Raw genomic sequence first — 20,801 nt, forward strand, 5'->3', positions numbered from 1 at the left:
TTTGTATTAATATGAAAAAAAATATATCTTTTATTGCGTGTCACGGCATGTGCGTAGTTAGGACATGATGTCAGTGTAAACAATATTGTTTAACATCTTAATGTTCAAGTCAAATGAAGACTTCAGTTTTGTCCCTTTTTTCCCACCATGTTTATTCCTTTTTTTTTTTTACTACAAACGGTGCCGCAACACACAAAAAACGGTATCCTTTTCATGTTAAAACTAAATTTTTTATTTTTATATGTATATCATATACTACTATGGCAATGATACCCTCAGGTACTCATGTGCTTTCTTCAGTGTGAAATTCTACCATTGTGAGTTTGAATACTATTATATGTCACATTTATTGCCATACTACTGAAAACAGCTGCAGAAAGTTCACCTCAGATCTTGAAATAAAACAACTACATTTGAAATAAAAAAAACAAAATTTTGAGAACGACAGTCAGAACGGTGACATAGTATTTGTTGTTCCTAATATGGAAGTCAATGGTTTTCAGCTTTCTTCTAAATACTAAATACAAATACTGAACTAAATACAATGCCGCGACACGCAATGAACGGTATACTTTTCATGTAAAACAATTTTGTCCTATGCAAAGTGCCATCGATGCACAAAATTTCAATTTTAGAAACAGTTTTGATTTCCACGACGTCGCGCCAAACAATAGCATATACTTCTATGGCAATGATACCCTCAGGTACTGATTATGTGCTTTCTTCCCTCTTGAATGATAACCCTTTCCCTTTCCCATTCCCTATGACAGTGTTTCCCAACCCTGTTCCTGAAGGCACACCAACAGTCCACATTTTCAACCTCTCCCTAATCAAACACACCTGAATCAACTTATCATAACATCAGAAGAGTTTCCAAAACCTGAAGTTAATGGGTCAGAAAAGGGAGACATCCAAAATATGTACTGTTGGTGTGCCTCCAGGAACAGGGTTGGGAAACACTGCCCTATGATACCCCCTTGAAATAAAATAACTAGCAAACACTTTGAAAAGGACAGTCAAACTATGACTCCTTTTATAGTACTGGTTTTCCTACTATGTAAGTCAATGGTTATCAGCTTTCTTCTAAATAAATTCATTTGTGTTCAACAAGAAAGAAAATCATAAAGGTTTGAAACCATTTTAGAATGAATAAATAGTAAATTATAATTTTTAGATGGACTATCCCTTTTATTTGTAAATGAATGCAGCTTTATTTGCGATAAAGACTTATTTTTTCAGGTTTTCTGTAGTACATAATAAGTACTTTTGGAGAAAATGGTGTGTTTAATGTCTTAATGTTCAAGTCAAATGAAGACTCCAGTTGTGTCAGCACTCTAACCGCTGTTTAAAAATCACATTAAGAGCTTTGCCTTATGAGGTCTGTCATTTTGGGGTCACATGACCCAGATGAAAACTACTCACTTTATCTCTGTAACCCTCTGTAATCATTATCGCATAATTGAGGACTTAATCATGGCTGACTGGGAATATAGTGTTTCTATTGTGGCCTGGTATCAGAAAACCAAAATCAATTTCTAAGAACTTTAACACTGGGTCAGTTTTGGTTGGATTACACATTTTGAAAGCCATCTATTATGAACTATATTCAATTCAATTCATGTTTATTTATATAGCGCTTTTACAATGTAGATTGTGTAAAAGCAGCTTAACATAGAAGTTCTAGTAAATTGAAGCCATCAGTCCAGTTTTCAGAGTTGAAGTTCAGTTTAGTTCAGTTCAGTTCAGTGTGGAGCTGAATCCATCGAGCAAATCCATCGATGTGCAGCTCCACAAACCATGCAAGCCAGTGGCGAGGAATAAGCTTCACCAATTGAGGAAAGCGAAGAAAAAAAAAAACTATTTAGGAAATAACTCCATAAGAAAATCCGTCCTGTGCACTACACTTTAAATGCGCAACTTGCTTTCAACAAAATAGTTCTTTAAGAACCTCTAGTGCCCTTTAGTTTGATTTTCTAGAGCGGATTACTGATGTTTTGCCATCTCTGGGCATGATAAGATGCGTAGATTGAAATATTTATATCCAAAATAAAACTCAAATCTCATCAGCCATATAATCTTATTAGCTGTCACCTCTTTAATCACGTAAATGGTTGATGACGAGAAGATCTTCTGATGAATTGTTTACTGTTGATTGCCCTTGATTGGAGAGATTTCAGCCAGTGTTTTTCTGGGACAAACATCATGTGAAGGCTGCAAATCTTCTCAAAGCTTGTTGATCTAAGTCAACTGACTTCCACCATTTAAGTCATTTTCGCCATAATTTAAGCAAGTAGACGTTGTGTATAGTCTAAATTATAAGCCCTCCTGAACATTTCCCCCCAATTTCTGATTAATGGATTTTTTTTAATGCATTTCTAAACATAATAGTTTTATAATTAAATTTTTTTTTAATCTTTACCATGATGACAGCACATAATATTTTACTTGATATTTTTCAAGATACTAGTATTCAGATTTAAGTGACATTTATAGGCTTAACTAGGCAGGTTAAGGTAATTAGGCAAGTCATTGTATAATGATGGTTTGTTCGGTAGTAAAATGAAAGAAAACATTGCTAAAAGATATTGCATAATATTGACCTTAAAATGGTTTAAAAAATTATAAGCTTTTATTCTAGCCAAAAAACAAAAACAAATAAAACTTTCCTCAGAAAATTATAGGAAACAATTATAGGAAATACTGTGAAAAATTCCTTGCTCTGTTAAACATCATCTTGGAAATATTTAAAAAAGAAAAACAAATTCATAATAATTTTGACTTCAACATCAGGTTCACATGCGTACTATGAAAAATCATCCACATCCTCGCTGGTCTACACATGAACTGATGTTTAGTTTTGATGAGTGTATATTTGTGCAATGAGAGACATTACTTGTTGAATGCCTTACAGAAGACTTTAATGAAGTGACAAAGTCCTTACATACAGGATGTCTGGACAGTCTGTTTCCCATTCCATTCCTTATCTTCCCTATTGGTAATAAACATCATCTCTTTGGCAGGGTGGCATTTTACACAGCCATGTGCACAACCATAAACAGCACAAAGTCCTTTCCCCAAGTTTGGACTGACGGAGTATGAGCAGTGTTGCAATTTTATGCACGGATGTTTCACATCATCAAAATCAGATTGCCATAAATAGCACGTCTGCAATGGCACAAGTGCGTTTCAGATCCAGCTGCATTAGCATGAGTAAGCCATGTGTGGTGTAATATCAGTGAACTGGGACATTTGTCACGCTGACAGTAATGCGAGACATGTACACTAAAGAATTTGGCAAAATAATAGATACCACAGTGTGCTTTTAAAACGATCAAATATCTTGAAATTTTTAGCTTAAAGTGCGCTTGTGCTGGCTTGTTTTAAAATGAGAATGTCAGCTGAGTTGTTGATTTAACTTAAATGGATAGTTCACCCTCAGAAAATAGTAATTTCTTTTATAGAAATACTTTCTATTTCCAAAACATCCCAGCAAAACAACAGCATAAACTACTATAAAATTAGCTATGTTTCCATCCACATATTTTTATGCGCATTTTGGAAATGCCATGATGCGCATAAAAAAAATTATGCGCATAACTGAGTAGGATAAACTTTTTATTCGATAAGAAAAAATGCGCATAAACGACGATGGAAACACTTTTACCGCACAAATTTCAGAATGCGCAATAAAAAAGTCATGTGATTTTGTGATAAGAGATCATGTGATGATGAAAATGTGTGTAAATGGACAAACCCGCAGGCTGAGCACACTGTGAAACATCTGAACTGTTGTTTTGGTCATTCTGAAATGCCTTACAGTTTAAGTATTATTGTTATATTATTAATGACCTCCAGAATCAAGAGCGTCTGAGCTCCGCATCTGACACCTTCAAACGCCACCGCGTGTTCACTGCGTGTCAGAATAACCGTCTAAGGTACAAGTCATTTATTAGATGAAGAAAAGATTGACGCAGCTTCTCCTACCAGAGCAAATTCCATTATTACTGTTGATATTTGGCGGCAGTTAATCAGGAAGTGACGATTTTGTTCGCTTTGAGTCGTTGGATGGAAACGCTGCTTTATTCGCATGTCTTTCATGTGATAATCCAGTTTAAGTTCATTCGCATTTTTGGATGGAAACATAGCTAATGATACCCTCAGGTACTGATTATGTGCTTTCTTCAGTGTTAAATGCTACCAATGCGAGTTTGAATACTATTATACGTGACATTTATTGCCATACTACTAAAATCAGCAGCAGATAGTTCACCTCAGATCTTGAAAATAAAAAAACTAGCAAACGGTTTGAAAACGAAACTGTGACTACTTTTATCCTATTTGTTTTTTCTACCATGGAAGTCAATGGTTATTAGCTTTCTTCAGTAATGCGGGACATGTACACTGTAAAGAACTTGGCAAAAGAATAGATACCGCAGTGTGCTTTTAAAATGATCAAATATCTTGAAATGTTTCGCTTAAAGTGCACTTGGGCTGGCTTGTTTTAAAATGAGAATGTCAGCTGGCTTGTTTATTTAACTTAAAAGTGATAGTTCACCCCCAAAAATTATTTACTCTCTATTGTGTGATTTTTAAACCTTTACAAGTTTCTGTCTTCTGCTGAACACAAGAAGCTATTTTTAAGAACGCTGGTTTATGGCATCCATCAACTTCCATAGTAGGAAAAACATACCATGAAAATCAAAAGGTATTTTTTCAAAATAATGTTCTTTTGTGTTCAACAGGAAAAATAAACTCAAATAGGATGAAGCAAGTAAAGGGAGAGTAAATAATAGCAGAATTAACATTTTTGGGGTGGACCAACTCTTTAAGCAAGGCTATTCATACATTATTAAGAGCGGCTCAAGCATCAAAATGAAACAGTGGCCGAGAGAGCTTAACATGCTGCAATTTAAGAACACATGCAACTACAAATAACATCAGCTAATTAAGAAACGAATTTCATCAGTTTGACAGCACACATGATGCAAATCGTCACAATGCAAACAAATTAGGAAAAGCACACTGCATTCTCACAATACTTTCAAACGGAATGGAACACAACAGAACTGTTTCAAGGGGACCCTAAAACATGATGGACCAGCTATTTAGGTTATGGTTATTTAGGCAAAAAAATTACAAATAATTGTTTGCGTTGTGAAAATGCAGCGCGTTTAATTAATTTGGATGCATTGTGAATAAATGCAGCGCATTTCAATAATTTGAGTTGTGAAAATAATGCAGCGTATTTCATTAATTTGTTTGCATTGTGAGTAAATGCAGCGCGTTTTATTAATTTGGTTGCGTTGTGAGTAAATGCAGCGCGTTTTATTAATTTGGTTGCGTTGTGAGTAAATGCAGCGCATTTTATTAATTTGGTTGAGTTGTGAATAAATGCATCGCATTTTATTAATTTGTTTGAGTTGTGAGTAAATGCAGCGTGTTTTATTAATTTGGTTGCGTTGTGAGTAAATGCGTTGTGTTTTATTAATTTGGTTGCGTTGTGAGTAAATGCAGCGCATTTTATTAATTTGGTTGAGTTGTGAGTAAATGCAGCACGTTTTATTAATTTGGTTGCGTTGTGAGTAAATGCAGCGCGTTTTATTAATTTGGTTGAGTTGTGAATAAAAGCAGCGCGTTTTATTAATTTGGTTGAGTTGTGAGTAAATACAGCGCGTTTTATTCATTTGGTTGCTTTGTGAGTAAATGCAGCGCGTTTTATTAATTTGGTTGAGTTGTGAGTAAATACAGCGTGTTTTATTAATTTGGTTGCTTTGTGAGTAAATGCAGCGCGTTTTATTAATTTGGTTGCTTTGTGAGTAAATGCAGCGCGTTTTATTAATTTGGTTGCTTTGTGAGTAAATGCAGCGCGTTTTATTAATTTGGTTGCGTTGTGAGTAAATGCAGCGCGTTTTATTAATTTGGTTGAGTTGTGAGTAAATGCAGCCCGTTTTATTAATTTGGTTGCGTTGTGAGTAAATGCAGCGTGTTTTATTAATTTGGTTGCGTTGTGAGTAAATACAGCGCGTTTTATTAATTTGGTAGAGTTGCGAGTAAATGCAGCGTGTTTTATTAATTTGGTTGAGTTGTGAGAAAATGCAGCGCGTTTTATTAATTTGGTTGCGTTGTGAGTAAATGCAGCGTGTTTTATTAATTTGGTTGCGTTGTGAGTAAATGCAGCGCGTTTTATTAATTTGGTTGCGTTGTGAGTAAATGCAGCGCGTTTTATTAATTTGGTTGAGTTGTGAGTAAATACAGCGCGTTTTATTAATTTGGTAGAGTTGCGAGTAAATGCAGCGTGTTTTATTAATTTGGTTGAGTTGTGAGAAAATGCAGCGCGTTTTATTAATTTGGTTGCGTTGTGAGTAAATGCAGCGTGTTTTATTAATTTGGTTTCGTTGTGAGTAAATGCAGCGCGTTTTATTAATTTGGTTTCGTTGTGAGTAAATGCAGCGCGTTTTATTAATTTGGTTTCGTTGTGAGTAAATGCAGCATGTTTTATTAATTTGGTTGCGTTGTGAGTAAATGAAGCGCGTTTTATTAATCTGGTTGCGTTGTGAGAAAATGAAGCGCGTTTCATTAATTTGGTTGAGTTTCGAGTAAATGAAGCGCGTTTTATTCATCTGGTTGCGTTGTGAGAAAATGAAGCGCGTTTCATTAATTTGGTTGAGTTGTGAGTAAATGAAGCGCGTTTCATTAATTTGGTTGTGTTGTGAGAAAATGCAGCGCGTTTCATTAATTTGGTTGTGTTGTGAGTAAATGCAGCATGTTTTATTAATTTGGTTGTGTTGTGAGTAAATGCAGCGCGTTTCATTAATTTGGTTGTGTTGTGAGTAAATGCAGCATGTTTTATTAATTTGGTTGTGTTGTGAGTAAATGCGTTGTGTTTTATTAATTTGGTTGAGTTGTGAGTAAATGCGTTGTGTTTTATTAATTTGGTTGTGTTGTGAGTAAATGCAGCGCGTTTTATTAATTTGGTTGTGTTGTGAGTAAATGCGTTGTGTTTTATTAATTTGGTTGTGTTGTGAGTAAATGCGTTGTGTTTTATTAATTTGGTTTCGTTGTGAGTAAATGCAGCGCGTTTTATTAATTTGGTTTCGTTGTGAGTAAATGCAGCATGTTTTATTAATTTGGTTGCGTTGTGAGTAAATGAAGCTCGTTTTATTAATCTGGTTGCGTTGTGAGAAAATGAAGCGCGTTTCATTAATTTGGTTGAGTTGTGAGTAAATGAAGCGCGTTTTATTCATCTGGTTGCGTTGTGAGTAAATGAAGCGCGTTTCATTAATTTGGTTGTGTTGTGAGAAAATGCAGCGCGTTTCATTAATTTGGTTGTGTTGTGAGAAAATGCAGCGCATTTTATTACTTTGCTTTGTGGGAAAACGCTGCACATTTTATTTATTTGTTTGCGTTGTAAGAAAATGCAGCACGTTTTTTGTATGTGTTTGCATTGTGAGGATTTGCAGCATGTGTGCTGTAAAACAGATGAAGATCTTAATTTGCTGGTGTTTTTTGTAATTGCGTGTGTTTTCTTAAATTGCAGCACGCTTGGCTATCTCAGCCACCTTACAACAAGTATAGTCGATAACATCCCATGTTGAAAGTTGAAATGATCTAGTTTATATAATCTATAAATTAATAAATATGCTTCCTTTTTCAATTTCATAATTATTTGTAATGTGTTCTTGAAAAAACAAAATGCATCAAAGCTAATTTCACTTCAACATTTTAACAATGGCAGGCAATGAATTTAAATTAAAAAAAAGCTTTGTTTTGTTCAAACTTTGTAGTTAGGCCAATTCCCCTCTCTGCTCCAAAAATAGCCCCCGTCCCACGCCCCAAAGCCGGAAGTGTGTTTGCGCGAGTGACCAGATTTGCACGTTTGTCGAGATTAGATCTGTCTGCACCTCTCACAACCCTCCAGCTTGATTGTTCATCATCGAAACCGAAAGAAGACTTTAGGGAATGCTGAAGTGAACATATTGGGAAAGCATGTCTTCCTGTAATCAGCCTGCGTGCTCTGCGTGCTCTGCATGTTCACTCTCCCTCTCTTTCTGATACTGGGACACACAGCTGCGCAGACAGAAAGGGAGGGGTTGAGAGAGTACAAAAAAAAAAAAACCATGAAATTAACCACACCCACTCTAAAAAGAACGTGGGTGGGGCTGAGCAGCACAGAGATCCAATCAGCATTCAGGGGTTTGTCCTGCAGTCCCGCCCCCTGCTTCCTCCCAGCCTGTAATAGATGGGGGCAGGCACAGGCAGGGGTATTGCTCAACTTAAGAAGCGCACTGCCCCCACACTGGTGTAGTAGGTGTTTATCCTTCGCTCTTTTCTCTGCTAGACGCCTGCCATGAAGATCCAGGAGGCTCTTAGTGGCGCAGAGCCGTGTGACGATGTCCCTCGGTTGGACCTGTCTACTCTGACAGACGACAATAACTGGGCAGGTCAGTAGGTTTTTTTTTGTTACTGTTGGTCTTTCTCACTTTGTTGCTATGTGTGTGTGTCTGCACATGGGCGGCAGCTGCAAGTCTGCCCACATTGTGTCCTCATGCAGTGGATCTTATTAAGTCACTTAAGCGAGATTAGAAGCAGTCTGCAGCCTGTTTTGTTCCTGGGTGTTGTGTCAAGGCTTATTTTGCATTGCAACAGCGTGCTATTGACGCATTATTTTTTTTTCCGTTCATGGCTGATGTAAACATTGAGGTTGGAGCTACAGCTTGAAGCTTCTTCAAAGCCCTGCGATGTCCCTTGAGAATTTTAACTCGGATGCCTTTTGGGATTTTATCGAGTTGCTCTGGATTTATCGGCGGTTGCAGTTTTTTTTCCATCTTCCCACCATAATTCTGTGTTTGTAAACATTAAAAAGACTGTTGAATGCTATAGTTTTAGTTTTTTGCTGTTATAAATATAGAATATAGCATTATTTATTTATTATTTTCATTATAATTCTTTGAGATAAAATTAATTTATGCAATAAAATAATAACATTATTATAATAAAATTATGTTTTTAAACTAAAGAAATACAACACTGTAAAAAATGCTGGGTTCCACAAAATTTGTGATTTGTGTTGGGACAACATGAAGAAATTAAGTTAGCTTATTAATTTATTTACAATTTTAAGTGGATTGAACATAAAACAATTAAGTTGTCCCAAAGAAACCTCAGGAATTGTGTTGTTTCGGCTCATTTTAAATAAGTAGTTTGACCAAATAGCAAACTAAATGTTTTTATTGTATTTTATTAAATTTTTTTTCCAATTTTGTACAATTTAAAACATTTTTACAATCGAGGTTGTATTTTTCCAATACAACCCTTGCTGTCGAAATTATTTACAATTACAAACAAGTTAAATTCAAATAAAAAACTACAACACAGAGAAAAGAAAAGAAGCAAACTAAATGTTGTGAGTGAATAAATAGTCTTATATTACATATTTATAAATTAGTCAATTCATTTTTAATAATATACAATTTTCAAATGTTGCTCATTTATACAGCTATATAGTGCCATTGTATTGTACCTCTTGTTTATTTATATAGTTATCATCGTTAATATTTGACTGTATAAGGCCATGTTCTATGGAAGCTTATCTCTGAAATCTAAATGAGCTGTTCAGATGCATCACAGTAAAATGCTCGATCTGCATTTGAGATAAGTTCACGATTTTCAGCATTAGTTGCTTTAATTTGTTTTGGGTAGAGTGCAACCCTAGCAACAAGCAGACGTTTGGCTCTACAAGTGGACAACAATATAGCCATAGCAACTGAGAAGTGATACAGTAGGAGGTTTGAATCCAGAATTCTGGAGCGGTTACTATGTGCAAGTCACGTCTGAGCCTTTAAACTTGTCACAATAGTCTCCCTTCCTGTTTCCCCTGCTGTTCCTGCAGCATGTGCCAGTTGTAGACTAGCACAAACATGCGTCAACACACCCCTTTTTGCCATGACCTTGGAAATGTTTTGATGTATGAATGCACGATTTCTTCGTTTGAGATGCACCCTAGGCAGTGAAATGAACGAACTGTAGCATATGCAGCTGCCCCGCTGACATGCCTGCCATGTTGATTCACACTTACCCTTTACTTTAATATAGTGGTTAATGTTGTTGTCAGAGTCTTGGCAGAATCTGTATGCTGTATGGTGTACTTGTTTTATGGCACCCTCTAGTGAGAGCTTCAAGTAGATGCTTACATAATGGCAGATCTCGCTTGACAGCTACGCTGGGCTGGTCAAACCATCGCCCTGTGGTTTTGCAAGGTCTTCGTAGAGACATTCCTAGGGGTGAAACATGAGATCTTTCCTTCATACGAACTTGTACGTGGGCAGAAAGGCTCCCTGCATGATCGTTTAAAGGCTTTGACAAATTTGAATTGGATATAATTTAAGACTTAGCTGCTACATGTAATTAACATAATTAAAAAAAGAAAAAATTTGGGGACTTTATTTGTTGTGAAAATGATTTACAAGTAAAGTGAGTAGATTTGGGGTGAATTTTTCCAAATTTCATGCTGTGTTTCCTAGTCATTTAATGTGTTACTGCTAAGAACATAGTAATAACAATTCAACAGTTATTTCAAAAAGATCTTAAATCATTAGATTGTCCATGATCCTAGAAATTATGAGTGTTATGTCAAAAGGAACAATCTAATAACCAATTACATGATGAAAAATAGCCACATTCAAATAAATAAATAGATTACTTTTGGGGCAGTAATAGTCCTGTAGTGCATATTAGCTAGTTGTATACCACAAATTTGAGCAATAAATTGAGGTATTGTTCGATAAACAAAACAATTTGAAATGGATATAATTTATAATAAATTTTCAGTGAATTTTAACTAAAACCTTAATGCTGCGTGTAAGTAATTTAAAAACAAAAAAGATTTATGGGACTATATCTGTTGCGCTAATGCTTTACAATTAAAGTGAGTAGATTTGGGGTGAATTATTCCAAAGTGTCAAAGTAATTTAATGTTTTATGCTAAGAACATAGTAATAACAATAGAATAGTTATTTTGAAAAGATCTTTAGAGCATTAGATTGAGCATGATCCTAGAAAATTATGTATTATCCAGAGAGGAATAATCTAATAACATTACATGATAAAAAAATTGCCGTTTTTATTGTGAAATTCATATTCAAATGAACAAACAGATTACTTTTGGGCCAGTAATAGTCTTGTAGTACATACCTAATTGTATCTCACAAATATTAGCAATAAAGTGAGGTATTCGATAAACAACAACATTTTGAAAATCAAGACATTTTTTCAAATCAGTAATTGTGATAATTTGAGACGTGCATTTTACAAACACTGTAAAAAATGTAATGACAAAAATGTTTGTTCATTTAATTTATTTTAATACATTTATTAGGTTTCAGCTAAACATTTAAAAGTTATACAAAGTTCAACTTAATATTTTTAGTCAGTTTGATTGCTGTAAGTTGAGATTAGTGCTGCACAATAGACCACTTTGAGGGATGTAAACAGTAACAATGGTCCCAATGTATTTCCTGTTTTACATTTTTAATTTCTATAGCTTCCGAGAATCCGAAAAGAGCCACATATTGATAAATATTGTTATGATATCTGTTTAAACGTTAAGTTATGATTGAATTGCATCTTGTAACAGTTAAGAAATAGTTTGATAACAACAGGAAATGTTCATGGGCCAAGGACTTGACCACATTGAAATGGTCTATATCGTTTTGGCATCGATATCACAATTTGTGCATCCGCAATGTACGCATCACAAAGATATGCAATATTGAGTCTGAATTATAGTTGAGCAAGGAGCTACAAAATTGTATTTAATCATTGTATTTGTTTTTTTACTTTGATTTTTTGACTTGTTTCTAGTACAAATATCTACATTTCAAAGCGAAAACCACATTATTTCACTTACCCCAATGGCAGATAGTTTAGCTTGTTTTAAGGAAAATCTCTTAATTGTGACTCATTTCTTCTGACAGTGAAAACAAAACAAAAAATTTTTTTACTTACTCTAAGAATTTTTAGATTTTTGGACTAGAAACAAGACAGAAAGTAAGAAAAGCATTTTTTTCTATTGTGGTTAATCAATTTCTGCTCCTAAATACTGTTAGACTCCCCAGAAAACTATCAAATAGTGCTATGTTATGAAGCGGTATTAAAATTGCTATATTTAATTGCAGAAAAATAAAATATCGCAATATGAGATATGTAACCCTGATGAAGGCAGTTGTTTGCCAAAACGCGCAGGTGCGGTTAAGGAATAGCCATGTCAATTAAGGCTTTTTAATATTTTTCCACATTATTTGAGTGCCTTGGACTGATTTTTGCTGTTAATTCTGATGAATCCCTTACCCAAAGAGCACTGGCACATTATTTAAGCTATCCCTGAGCACTTTTTGTTTAATTTTGACTGGAAAAGTTGATTTGAATTAACTAAAAAAATTTAGTCAGCAAGATTTTTTCTTATAGATAGCCAGCAATATGTTTGTTACGCTAAAGGGAACAACTTAATCACAGGCAAAGATGAAGACAAAGATCAGTTTCGAGACTAAATGTATTATAAAACGTAAAAAAAATCAAATACTTTGTGCATTTATTTATATTATACATATCGTAGTGATTATCCTTATTATGATAAGTGGAACAAAATTGCAGCTGAACAAGTTACACAAGCTTCAAATGTTTTGCTAATGTCTTTAGAAGCGCATGGTTGCAGTAAAGGAGCTCACGCGACTGTAAAATACAGTGGCACTAAAAACAAGCTGTTGCTCATGGGAGCGGTCAAATAAGAGTTCGGGACAGTATGTAACATTGAGCTGCCAGACCTTTGTCCCACTGCCGTTGGTGCCAAAACATATTGCGGCGATGCCAAGAAACAGCGGTTTGCCCATATGTTTGTCAGCCACCGTCTTAAATATCACTCCCTGCTTTTCTGCCTGCCTTGAGTGAAGTAGCATTTCTATGGGCTGTCATTACATCTACCTCTCTTTCCTTTTGTCTTTCAGATTCTCGTTTCTTTAACCCCTCTTTCCTTGATTTCAAAAACCTTTTAAAGACAATTGGCAATGAGGGTAAGAGGGCTGGGATCTGCTTTTGTTAACATTTTTAGCCCATCTCTCACCGGTGACCTTTAAACGCTGCATGGAAAACCCATAAAACAGCCTCAAACTGGCATGTATACTCACCTGGCATCTAACAACCTGCAGCTTTTGAGGACAGGCGCTGCAATGTGTGGCTTTATTTATGCCCGCGATGGCCTACTAAGACTTTTGTGAGTCTTTGAGCAAAAGGCCATCTTGTACCACATGCTTGGTTGTATTATGCCGGCTCAACAAAATGGCTTCAAATGCGCTGCCGTGAGTGAGAGAGAGGTCCACCTGACCTATTAGCTCCTCAAGCATGGCTGTATCAAGCACATGACAGGATTCAAAAAAGCCCAAAGAAAACCTGTAGGAATTTGGGCTCTAGCGGATTGGTTGCACAGCATGTTGAGCTGTTTGTTTTTGTTTATAAATGCGCATGTGTTAATGTGGTTTGCAATAACAATAGCATGCATCACTATTATTACTGCTACAATTAAGTATTAAACATTGATAATGATCAACAACCTGGTTAAATAGTTTTTTAAATGTGCATAGCAACACATTAGCAACCACCCACTGCACATTAAGAGTTAGTACCATGCACTGACTCTTAGAAAAATGAATTTCAACACTTTAGCAAATGTTTAACAAGCAGTCCATCATTGTTTTGGCATTTCCCATAATGATATGTTGTTTTCGAGTTTAGTTGGTACATCAATAAAAAAGTGCATTGTTTTATTACTTGTCCTAATGAACTCTAACTTGTGCAAAGACTCTTGGGTGGGGGGGTTATGTTCAATTTAGCGCTATGCATATGTCGATATCAACATTTACAACAAATAAAATCGAGTGTGAGCCTTCAAGCATGCCAGTTTCACAGGTCAGCTGCATCATTGAATTACCATTCTGACCTTACTTTACGGTCATGGCATCTGCGTAGTAAATAAACAAAGCATTCGGGAATTACAGCATGTGCTCATTATGTTAAATTAATAACAGTGCATAATAAATGCTCTTTGGAACATTTTGTCAAGTACGTTTGTTGTGTATTGTTTATTAAAAAGAAAAGTTCACCTAATAAATTCATCATTTACTCATCCTCAGGTTGTTCCAAATCTTAATGAGTTTGTTTTTCTGAACCCAAAAGAATATATTTTGCAGAATAGAAACCAGTGGCCATTGACATCCATAGTAGGGCTGCACGATATTGAAAAATTGCGATATATATTGTGATATGAATTCAATTTCACCAGATGGCTTAAATAGCTCTTATTAGAAAGAAATCATTCATTTAGATTGATTGGGGTGATTTTGTAAGGGTATAAATTATGTATAAAAATAATAAACTAATTACAAGCAAAATATTTACAATAGAGGAATGAAAAAAAGTCAAATAAACTGTTTTCCAGAGACTCAAAGAGTATTCAGGTACAGAAATTGTAAAGTCTTTATCGTATTGTTCAAATGTACTTTTTTGTGCCCGAATGCTTTAAACTCTCTCGAAATGCCTTTAAAACACATGCAAATGGCCAAGTTTCACTTTGTTATGGCTATACTTTGCAATGACTCCACAAATCTCATATGCTGATCAACTATAATCCAAACTCAACATTGCATATACTGCATTATGACTATTGCGGACACACATATTGCGATATCGATGCTAAAATGATATATTGTGCAGCTCTAATCCATAGTAGGAAAAAACAAATACTCTGGAGGTCAATGGGTACGGTTTCCAAGATGTCTTGTTTTGTGTTAACCATAAAATATAAATTCAAACATGTTCGGAACAAATGAATTGTAAGTAATGACAGAATTTTCTTTCTTGGGTGAGCTTTCACTTTAACGAAAGTGATGGTGTAGATCTGCTGAGCTAGAGGGCACACATATTTGTTTTGGCTGTACAAGTTGACCTCAGGATTCCTGAAATAGCAACAAGTTCAAAAGCTTATCAACCTAGCTTAAATTTAATGTTTACTCAAACATTTAGCAGTGACTGTTTATCAACAAAGACTAAACCAACCTGATGGATGCTCGGAGTGACTTGTGAAATTTGGCATTACCCTATATTTTAACACACGTGTTTTGCATGTTGACAGAACCAGTGCCTGCCTACTCGTCGTGGCAAAGGGAAAGTATGGACCGCGATGAAGCTCGTCTTTCACCTCACGCCGGTGGCAAACTGATCCGCCAGCTCCTGGAGGAGGACAGCGACCCAATGGTATCACCGCGATTTTACGGTTACGGGGATGGTCATCAGTATCTAGATGACACAGAGGTTCCTCCATCTCCACCCAATGCCCATTCTTTTGTCAGGTAAAACAACAAACCCTTGTGAAATTAACGAAATACAATGTACTTCAAAAGAGTGTAATTAATCATGTTCCCCATGCAGTAGGCGAAGAAGTTCTTCATTAGGCTCCTGCGAAGACGACCGGGAAGAACTCACCTCAGCCCAGCTTTCAAAGCGAATCCATGTACTCAAAAAGAAGATCCGGAGGTTTGAGGAAAAGTTTGAGGAGGAACGCAAATACAGAGTGAGTAACTAAATCTATGATTAATCAATTATAAAGTAGTCTTAAGAAAACATTCTTAGAATTCACCTTACTTTGCAATGCAGATGTAAGTACTTCCGATTCTTATGTCTATCACGGAAATGACTAGGAATAACAAATAGCAGTGAACGGTTAAACTACTTCACAAATAAGTGCGTTTATGACTACACATGAAAATAAAATAATCAATGGAGGTGAATGAGACTGGAAGTCTCGAACCAATAAGGTTCCAATAGCTGTGGTCACCCTTACACGAAAGAACAAGTTCAATACTCATTATTTAAAACTAAAATGACCAGTACAAAAAGAATTCAGTTTTATTTGCTACAAAAACGCTAAGTCTATTGTTATCTCAACAGCCTTCACATGGCGACAAAGCCGGCAATCCAGAGGTTCTGCGCTGGATGAATGAACTAACCAGGCTACGTAAAGACTTGAAAGGTATGAATGAAATGCCCCTACAAGGGAAACAACTCCCATTACGAAAGTGATTTGTATCACATAATCCATGCTAATCCAACATTCATGATATTTTGTTTGAACAAAATGTCTCTGGAGTAATTTCCCGCTAGCCTTTGTGGGTTGGGTCTACCCAGAAAACATCTAATCTGCTCATGACTTGCAAAGTTCTTATAAACAAGTGCCACCATGTTCTGGCTTCACATCACAGATCACAAGTTGCTAAAGTCAGAAGAGGATTTGACGCCCATCCCCCGCCAACGCAGCAACACGCTTCCCAAGAGCTTTGGATCTCAGCTAGAGAAAAAAACCCCGGAGACCAAAGCCCCCAAACCCCCTGTGGAGAGCACATTGGAAACGGTCACAAACAAACTGCAGGAGAAGCGGAAAGAGGCTGGCAGACCAGAAGACATTAAGGTGTGTTTTGAAGTTCTCCTTTCTGCTTTTGACCCCCTTTTTGTCATAAACAATGCATGAATCTTTAAAAACTTCATCCCGTCTTTTTCTTTAGGACATGACCCGTGAGCAAATAGGAGCAGAAAAAGTGGCTATTCAGAAAGCTCTTCTATATTACGAGAGTATCCATGGAAGACCCGTAAGTATGCAAATATCAAATTCACTTCATGGAGGTCTAGAAATTATTAACTACACAGACTGAGGTATTTCTGCCACTCTTTCTAGATCACGAAGAACGAGAGGCAGGTCATGAAGCCTCTATATGACCGCTACAGACTAGTCAAACAGATCCTCTGCAGAGCGTGTGCCATTCCAGTCATTGTAAGTTCTATTTTCCTCTACTTTTGTTCCCCTCTTTCAGGTGCCGTTTGCACTAGAGCGTTTTCCTTTTAAAACTATGTTTAGAATGAATACTTCTCAATTTAAATGGATTTTTTATTGCGTTTCAGAAAAACAATCTCTGTCCACACTATCCAGCCTAAAATTCACGACACATGACCATTCAAGCTCACTGAGCATGTGCATATTTCGCCAGAATCCATACCTGTTGTCTACCAGCTGTATAATGGTCATATGAGAGGAGCTTGACAATCAGAGCATAGGGCTGGGCGATATTGCCAAAAAAAAATTATCACGATATCAAGTTTCAAATCATTCGATAGAGATAATTATTGAATATTTTTTAACAATACATTTAGGAATATTAGGATTTTTTTTAATTTAACCACTTTAATTTGCCAACATTACTAAGGCAAAGAGTTTTAAAAAATACAAATACAAAAATGTTTAAACAAAATATCTGATCCCTTTATATTAAAATAAACAGAAGTGCTAAAGAGACTCCTAAACTTGATTAATAATATGTTACAAAGTGTGTGCAATGGTAAAGTGCAAATGCTAAACAATACCTCAAACTCAGTCAAATGATAATCAAATCTGATAATCAAGTAAAAGAACTAACCATCATTATCATTATTCAAATACATATTGCAACATTACAAATTGGTAAGTTGAATGAGCACATTACCTCTGGGATGCACAAGAAAAGAAACCAAAAAGCCACTCTGGCGACATCCGTACATCTTTTAAAGTTAATCTCCTCACTGCTGCTTTACGGCACTCATTTTTCGCATTTGTTGTTATTCTGACCTGAAGTGACAAGCGCGTGCACGTAGATTCCTTGACCATTTATGATGGAATTTGCGTTTGTGCTCCCCTGGCATCTCTTGTTACTAGGTCACCGTGAAACATTATCTCAGAGGATGACAAATGGACAACCATTGCTGCAGCTCCGATGCAAGTTTATGGAGAAAAGTAAACAGCACTGCAGTGCTTGGGTGCTTCCATGGCGCACGCTCAGCAATCACATTTTAATAAAACTATAGCGCTTCTTACCGAATTTTTTTTTCATTGATATTGCCAATGGTGCTCAGTCAATAAATATCGTTACTAATTTTATCGCCCAGCCCTATCAGAGCATCATATGCAATAGTCCAGAAGACCAATCAGAGAGTGATTGTGGATAGCCGTGCCTCAGTTTTCAAACGTTTGCATTTCTTTCCATCTATTCTGAAACAGAACACCAACACTTTTAAACATTTCAAATCGCACTATTTTCATGGGTCGAAAGATGTTGTTGTAGTGTGGATGCCAACATTTTAAAATAAAACGCATTAACAAACAACACCACGGTTTTTAGAGAAATCGCTCAAGTAGAAGTTACATAAGAAGTATACAGGATATACAACAGTGTCCTAATCCTGCCCCTGGAGGGCCACTATCCTTCAGTAGTATCCTAGAGTTTTGCTCTAGACCTATTTCAAAGAGAAGTATTCAGCTAAAGTCAACAGGAACTGTCCCTTAAAGAGCAGAATAAAACACCCCTGATGAACAACTCTAATTCTGGTGTTCACAACCTACATATGAAAGCATTTAAACATATTATAGATGCATCCCTGACGTTGTATTAAAAGATGGGTAACCTCATTATTCAGCTGCCTAACAGATTACTTTGGCCAATTAAGGTAATTCAGGAAGACAGCTAAGCAAATAGTAAAAAGCATTAATACAAAATAAATCGACCATGTGTGTACATGCTAGGCATTCTAGAGTGTAATTAGCATCGCAACATGCTAACATCTTTAACCTTTTAAAGCCATACAAGTCTAGTATCCAAAATTGGGTGTTACGTGTGAACTGTGCGGTTTTACTGCCCAGGTAGAACATTCCAAATCGGTCACTTGTGAGGTTGCATGACAGTAATGCTGCTGCCCATGTAGGCAGTTGGCAGTGAGACAGGTTTTGGAATAAAGCTAATGCTTATCCAAACCACACTAGCAAATATGCATAAGCTACAGTTGTCGCTTTAAAGGCTAGCTAGCTGCCATTTCTACTTTATTCTAGAACTAAACGATTTGGATAAATCTCCACCGTATTAGCAGAGGAAATAGCATTAGCAGTAGCACAATATAAGCATTTAGTCGCAGTATTGATGCAGTGACAGCGCAGGGGCTTGTTAGTGCAACTAAGCCAGTCTTTAGCAAGAGCTCAAGAGTAGCTCACTCAGGTCATATCCTGTGGCTGAATATTTGCAACAGTATTCCTAATAATTCCTAATTCTCTTACACACGTACCCTTAAAAGTCCTCTAAAGCATAAAACAGCCCACTCTGGTTATATTCCTACACCACAGGAAGTGTTTTTACCCTCTTAAAACAGCATGATATGCATACAAAATTCAAGAACAATAAAACATCCTAAGTGCATGAATATATGACATTTGTGGCTTATGCAACAGAAAAATTGGTGTATTATATAATACTCTAAAGCCTGATTTGCAGTTGTGAATTATCTTTTAGCTTCAACTTCCATTTTATAATTATAACCATGTCCAGTTTAACATTTCTGCCAATTTTAAACCAATTTGATGAACTCATGCCCCCTAAAAAAGGACTTGAAGTGTCATCTTCAGATTTCATATTTAATATGGACCTTATAAGTAAAGTGAGTACTGCCCTGACTGGTCTGATGTGACGGTAGTTTACCAGGTTATAATGACACTATTAACACCCACCACAGGGTTCGCCTTCCAGCAAGCGCAGAAGCCCCCTGCTGCAGCCCATTATCGAGGGTGTACCAGCTCTGTTCTTCAGCGACACCAAGGTGAAGAGCCATCACCGCTCAACCAACCAGTGATTCGGCTGCCCACCTCCTTCCCCACCTCACTAGTTTCCTCATTAACCCAATCATGAATCCGTAACTGCATGGGCGAGTAATTGGGAGTGCTGTGAGATTCGACTCCTGCTGATTCCATTGCCGTTTGATCACATCCCTGTTGGGTTTTTGGCTCCAGGGATGGCGACTCATATGTAATGCAGTGCACTAGTTCTCCAACTAGAATGAATGTGATTTACTGCACTATTAGCACACAGATGCTTTTCATTTGTACTAACCCTTGTCACTACAGAGGCTTGTTGCACAATGATTGTCACTGAGATCTCCCTTGATAATCAATGTTAGATACTGCTTCGTCATGCTAGTGTAAACCCTTGCGGTTAAGCTGCAATTGAACTAACCAGTGCCATCTGCTCTTTTCCAGGAGGAGGAAGACGGCTCTGATGATGACGACACCCGGACGCAGTTCACAGTCACGGTTAAGCCAGAGCTGAGCATGCTGGGACTTCTTGACCAGCTGGATGAGGACGCAGACGGTTTCATCTCACCTGTTGATGAACTATCACCTTCCAAGAACACCACAGACATGAGACTGTCCAATTTGCATGCTGCTACGATGTAAGTTTTCGGTTTAGAGTTGAAGTGTGTTTTAGGGCACGACTATACACTTTAAAAAAAAAAGACATTTGTTGTTTGTTCAAACTACTTGTTTCAGCTCATTTTAAATAATACAATTCTTGAGGTTTTTTTGGGACAACTTGATTGTTTAATGTACTTAAATTTGTAAAAACTAATAAGTTAACTTCATTTTTTCATGTCCCCGAACACAAATCGATTGTGTGGAACCCTGCATTTTTACAGTGTACAAGATAATGATTGTAGATTGAGATCTATTTTGAGATTATGGAAAGTGCCGGAACAATATGAAATAAAGTAGGGAAACATCAGCTCTGCATGGCCAGATAAACATGGAATTCCTGAAAGTATTCTAAATCCAAGCAGATTGTAGTGACCATTAGTAAAAGTGCTTTACTCAGTTTATTTTATATTTGGGGGGAGAAATGCAGCTCTAGAAAACT

At 36.4% G+C, this 20,801-nt stretch overlaps 1 protein-coding gene across 7 annotated transcripts in view; it reads left to right on the forward strand.

Moving 5' to 3' along the window:
- fam13a (family with sequence similarity 13 member A) overlaps window positions 1–20,801 on the forward strand; it is a 102,150-nt gene that overhangs the window by 78,255 nt on the left and 3,094 nt on the right. For 4 of the 7 annotated variants that reach the window (XM_056456545.1, XM_056456544.1, XM_056456546.1 and 1 more), the window contains 10 exons: window positions 8,339–8,441; window positions 12,999–13,064; window positions 15,179–15,395; window positions 15,475–15,616; window positions 15,994–16,075; window positions 16,305–16,510; window positions 16,605–16,688; window positions 16,775–16,870; window positions 19,627–19,710; window positions 20,147–20,340. In XM_056456545.1, the coding sequence (XP_056312520.1) occupies window positions 8,339–8,441; window positions 12,999–13,064; window positions 15,179–15,395; window positions 15,475–15,616; window positions 15,994–16,075; window positions 16,305–16,510; window positions 16,605–16,688; window positions 16,775–16,870; window positions 19,627–19,710; window positions 20,147–20,340 (1,274 nt within the window). The remainder of the gene's footprint in view (window positions 1–8,338; window positions 8,442–12,998; window positions 13,065–15,178; window positions 15,396–15,474; window positions 15,617–15,993; window positions 16,076–16,304; window positions 16,511–16,604; window positions 16,689–16,774; window positions 16,871–19,626; window positions 19,711–20,146; window positions 20,341–20,801) is intronic. The other 3 variants (XM_056456548.1, XM_056456547.1, XM_056456550.1) reach the window with 3 other exon arrangements.

This window comes from Danio aesculapii, chromosome 1, assembly GCF_903798145.1.
Source record: "Danio aesculapii chromosome 1, fDanAes4.1, whole genome shotgun sequence".
NCBI classification, from domain to species: Eukaryota; Metazoa; Chordata; class Actinopteri; order Cypriniformes; family Danionidae; genus Danio; species Danio aesculapii.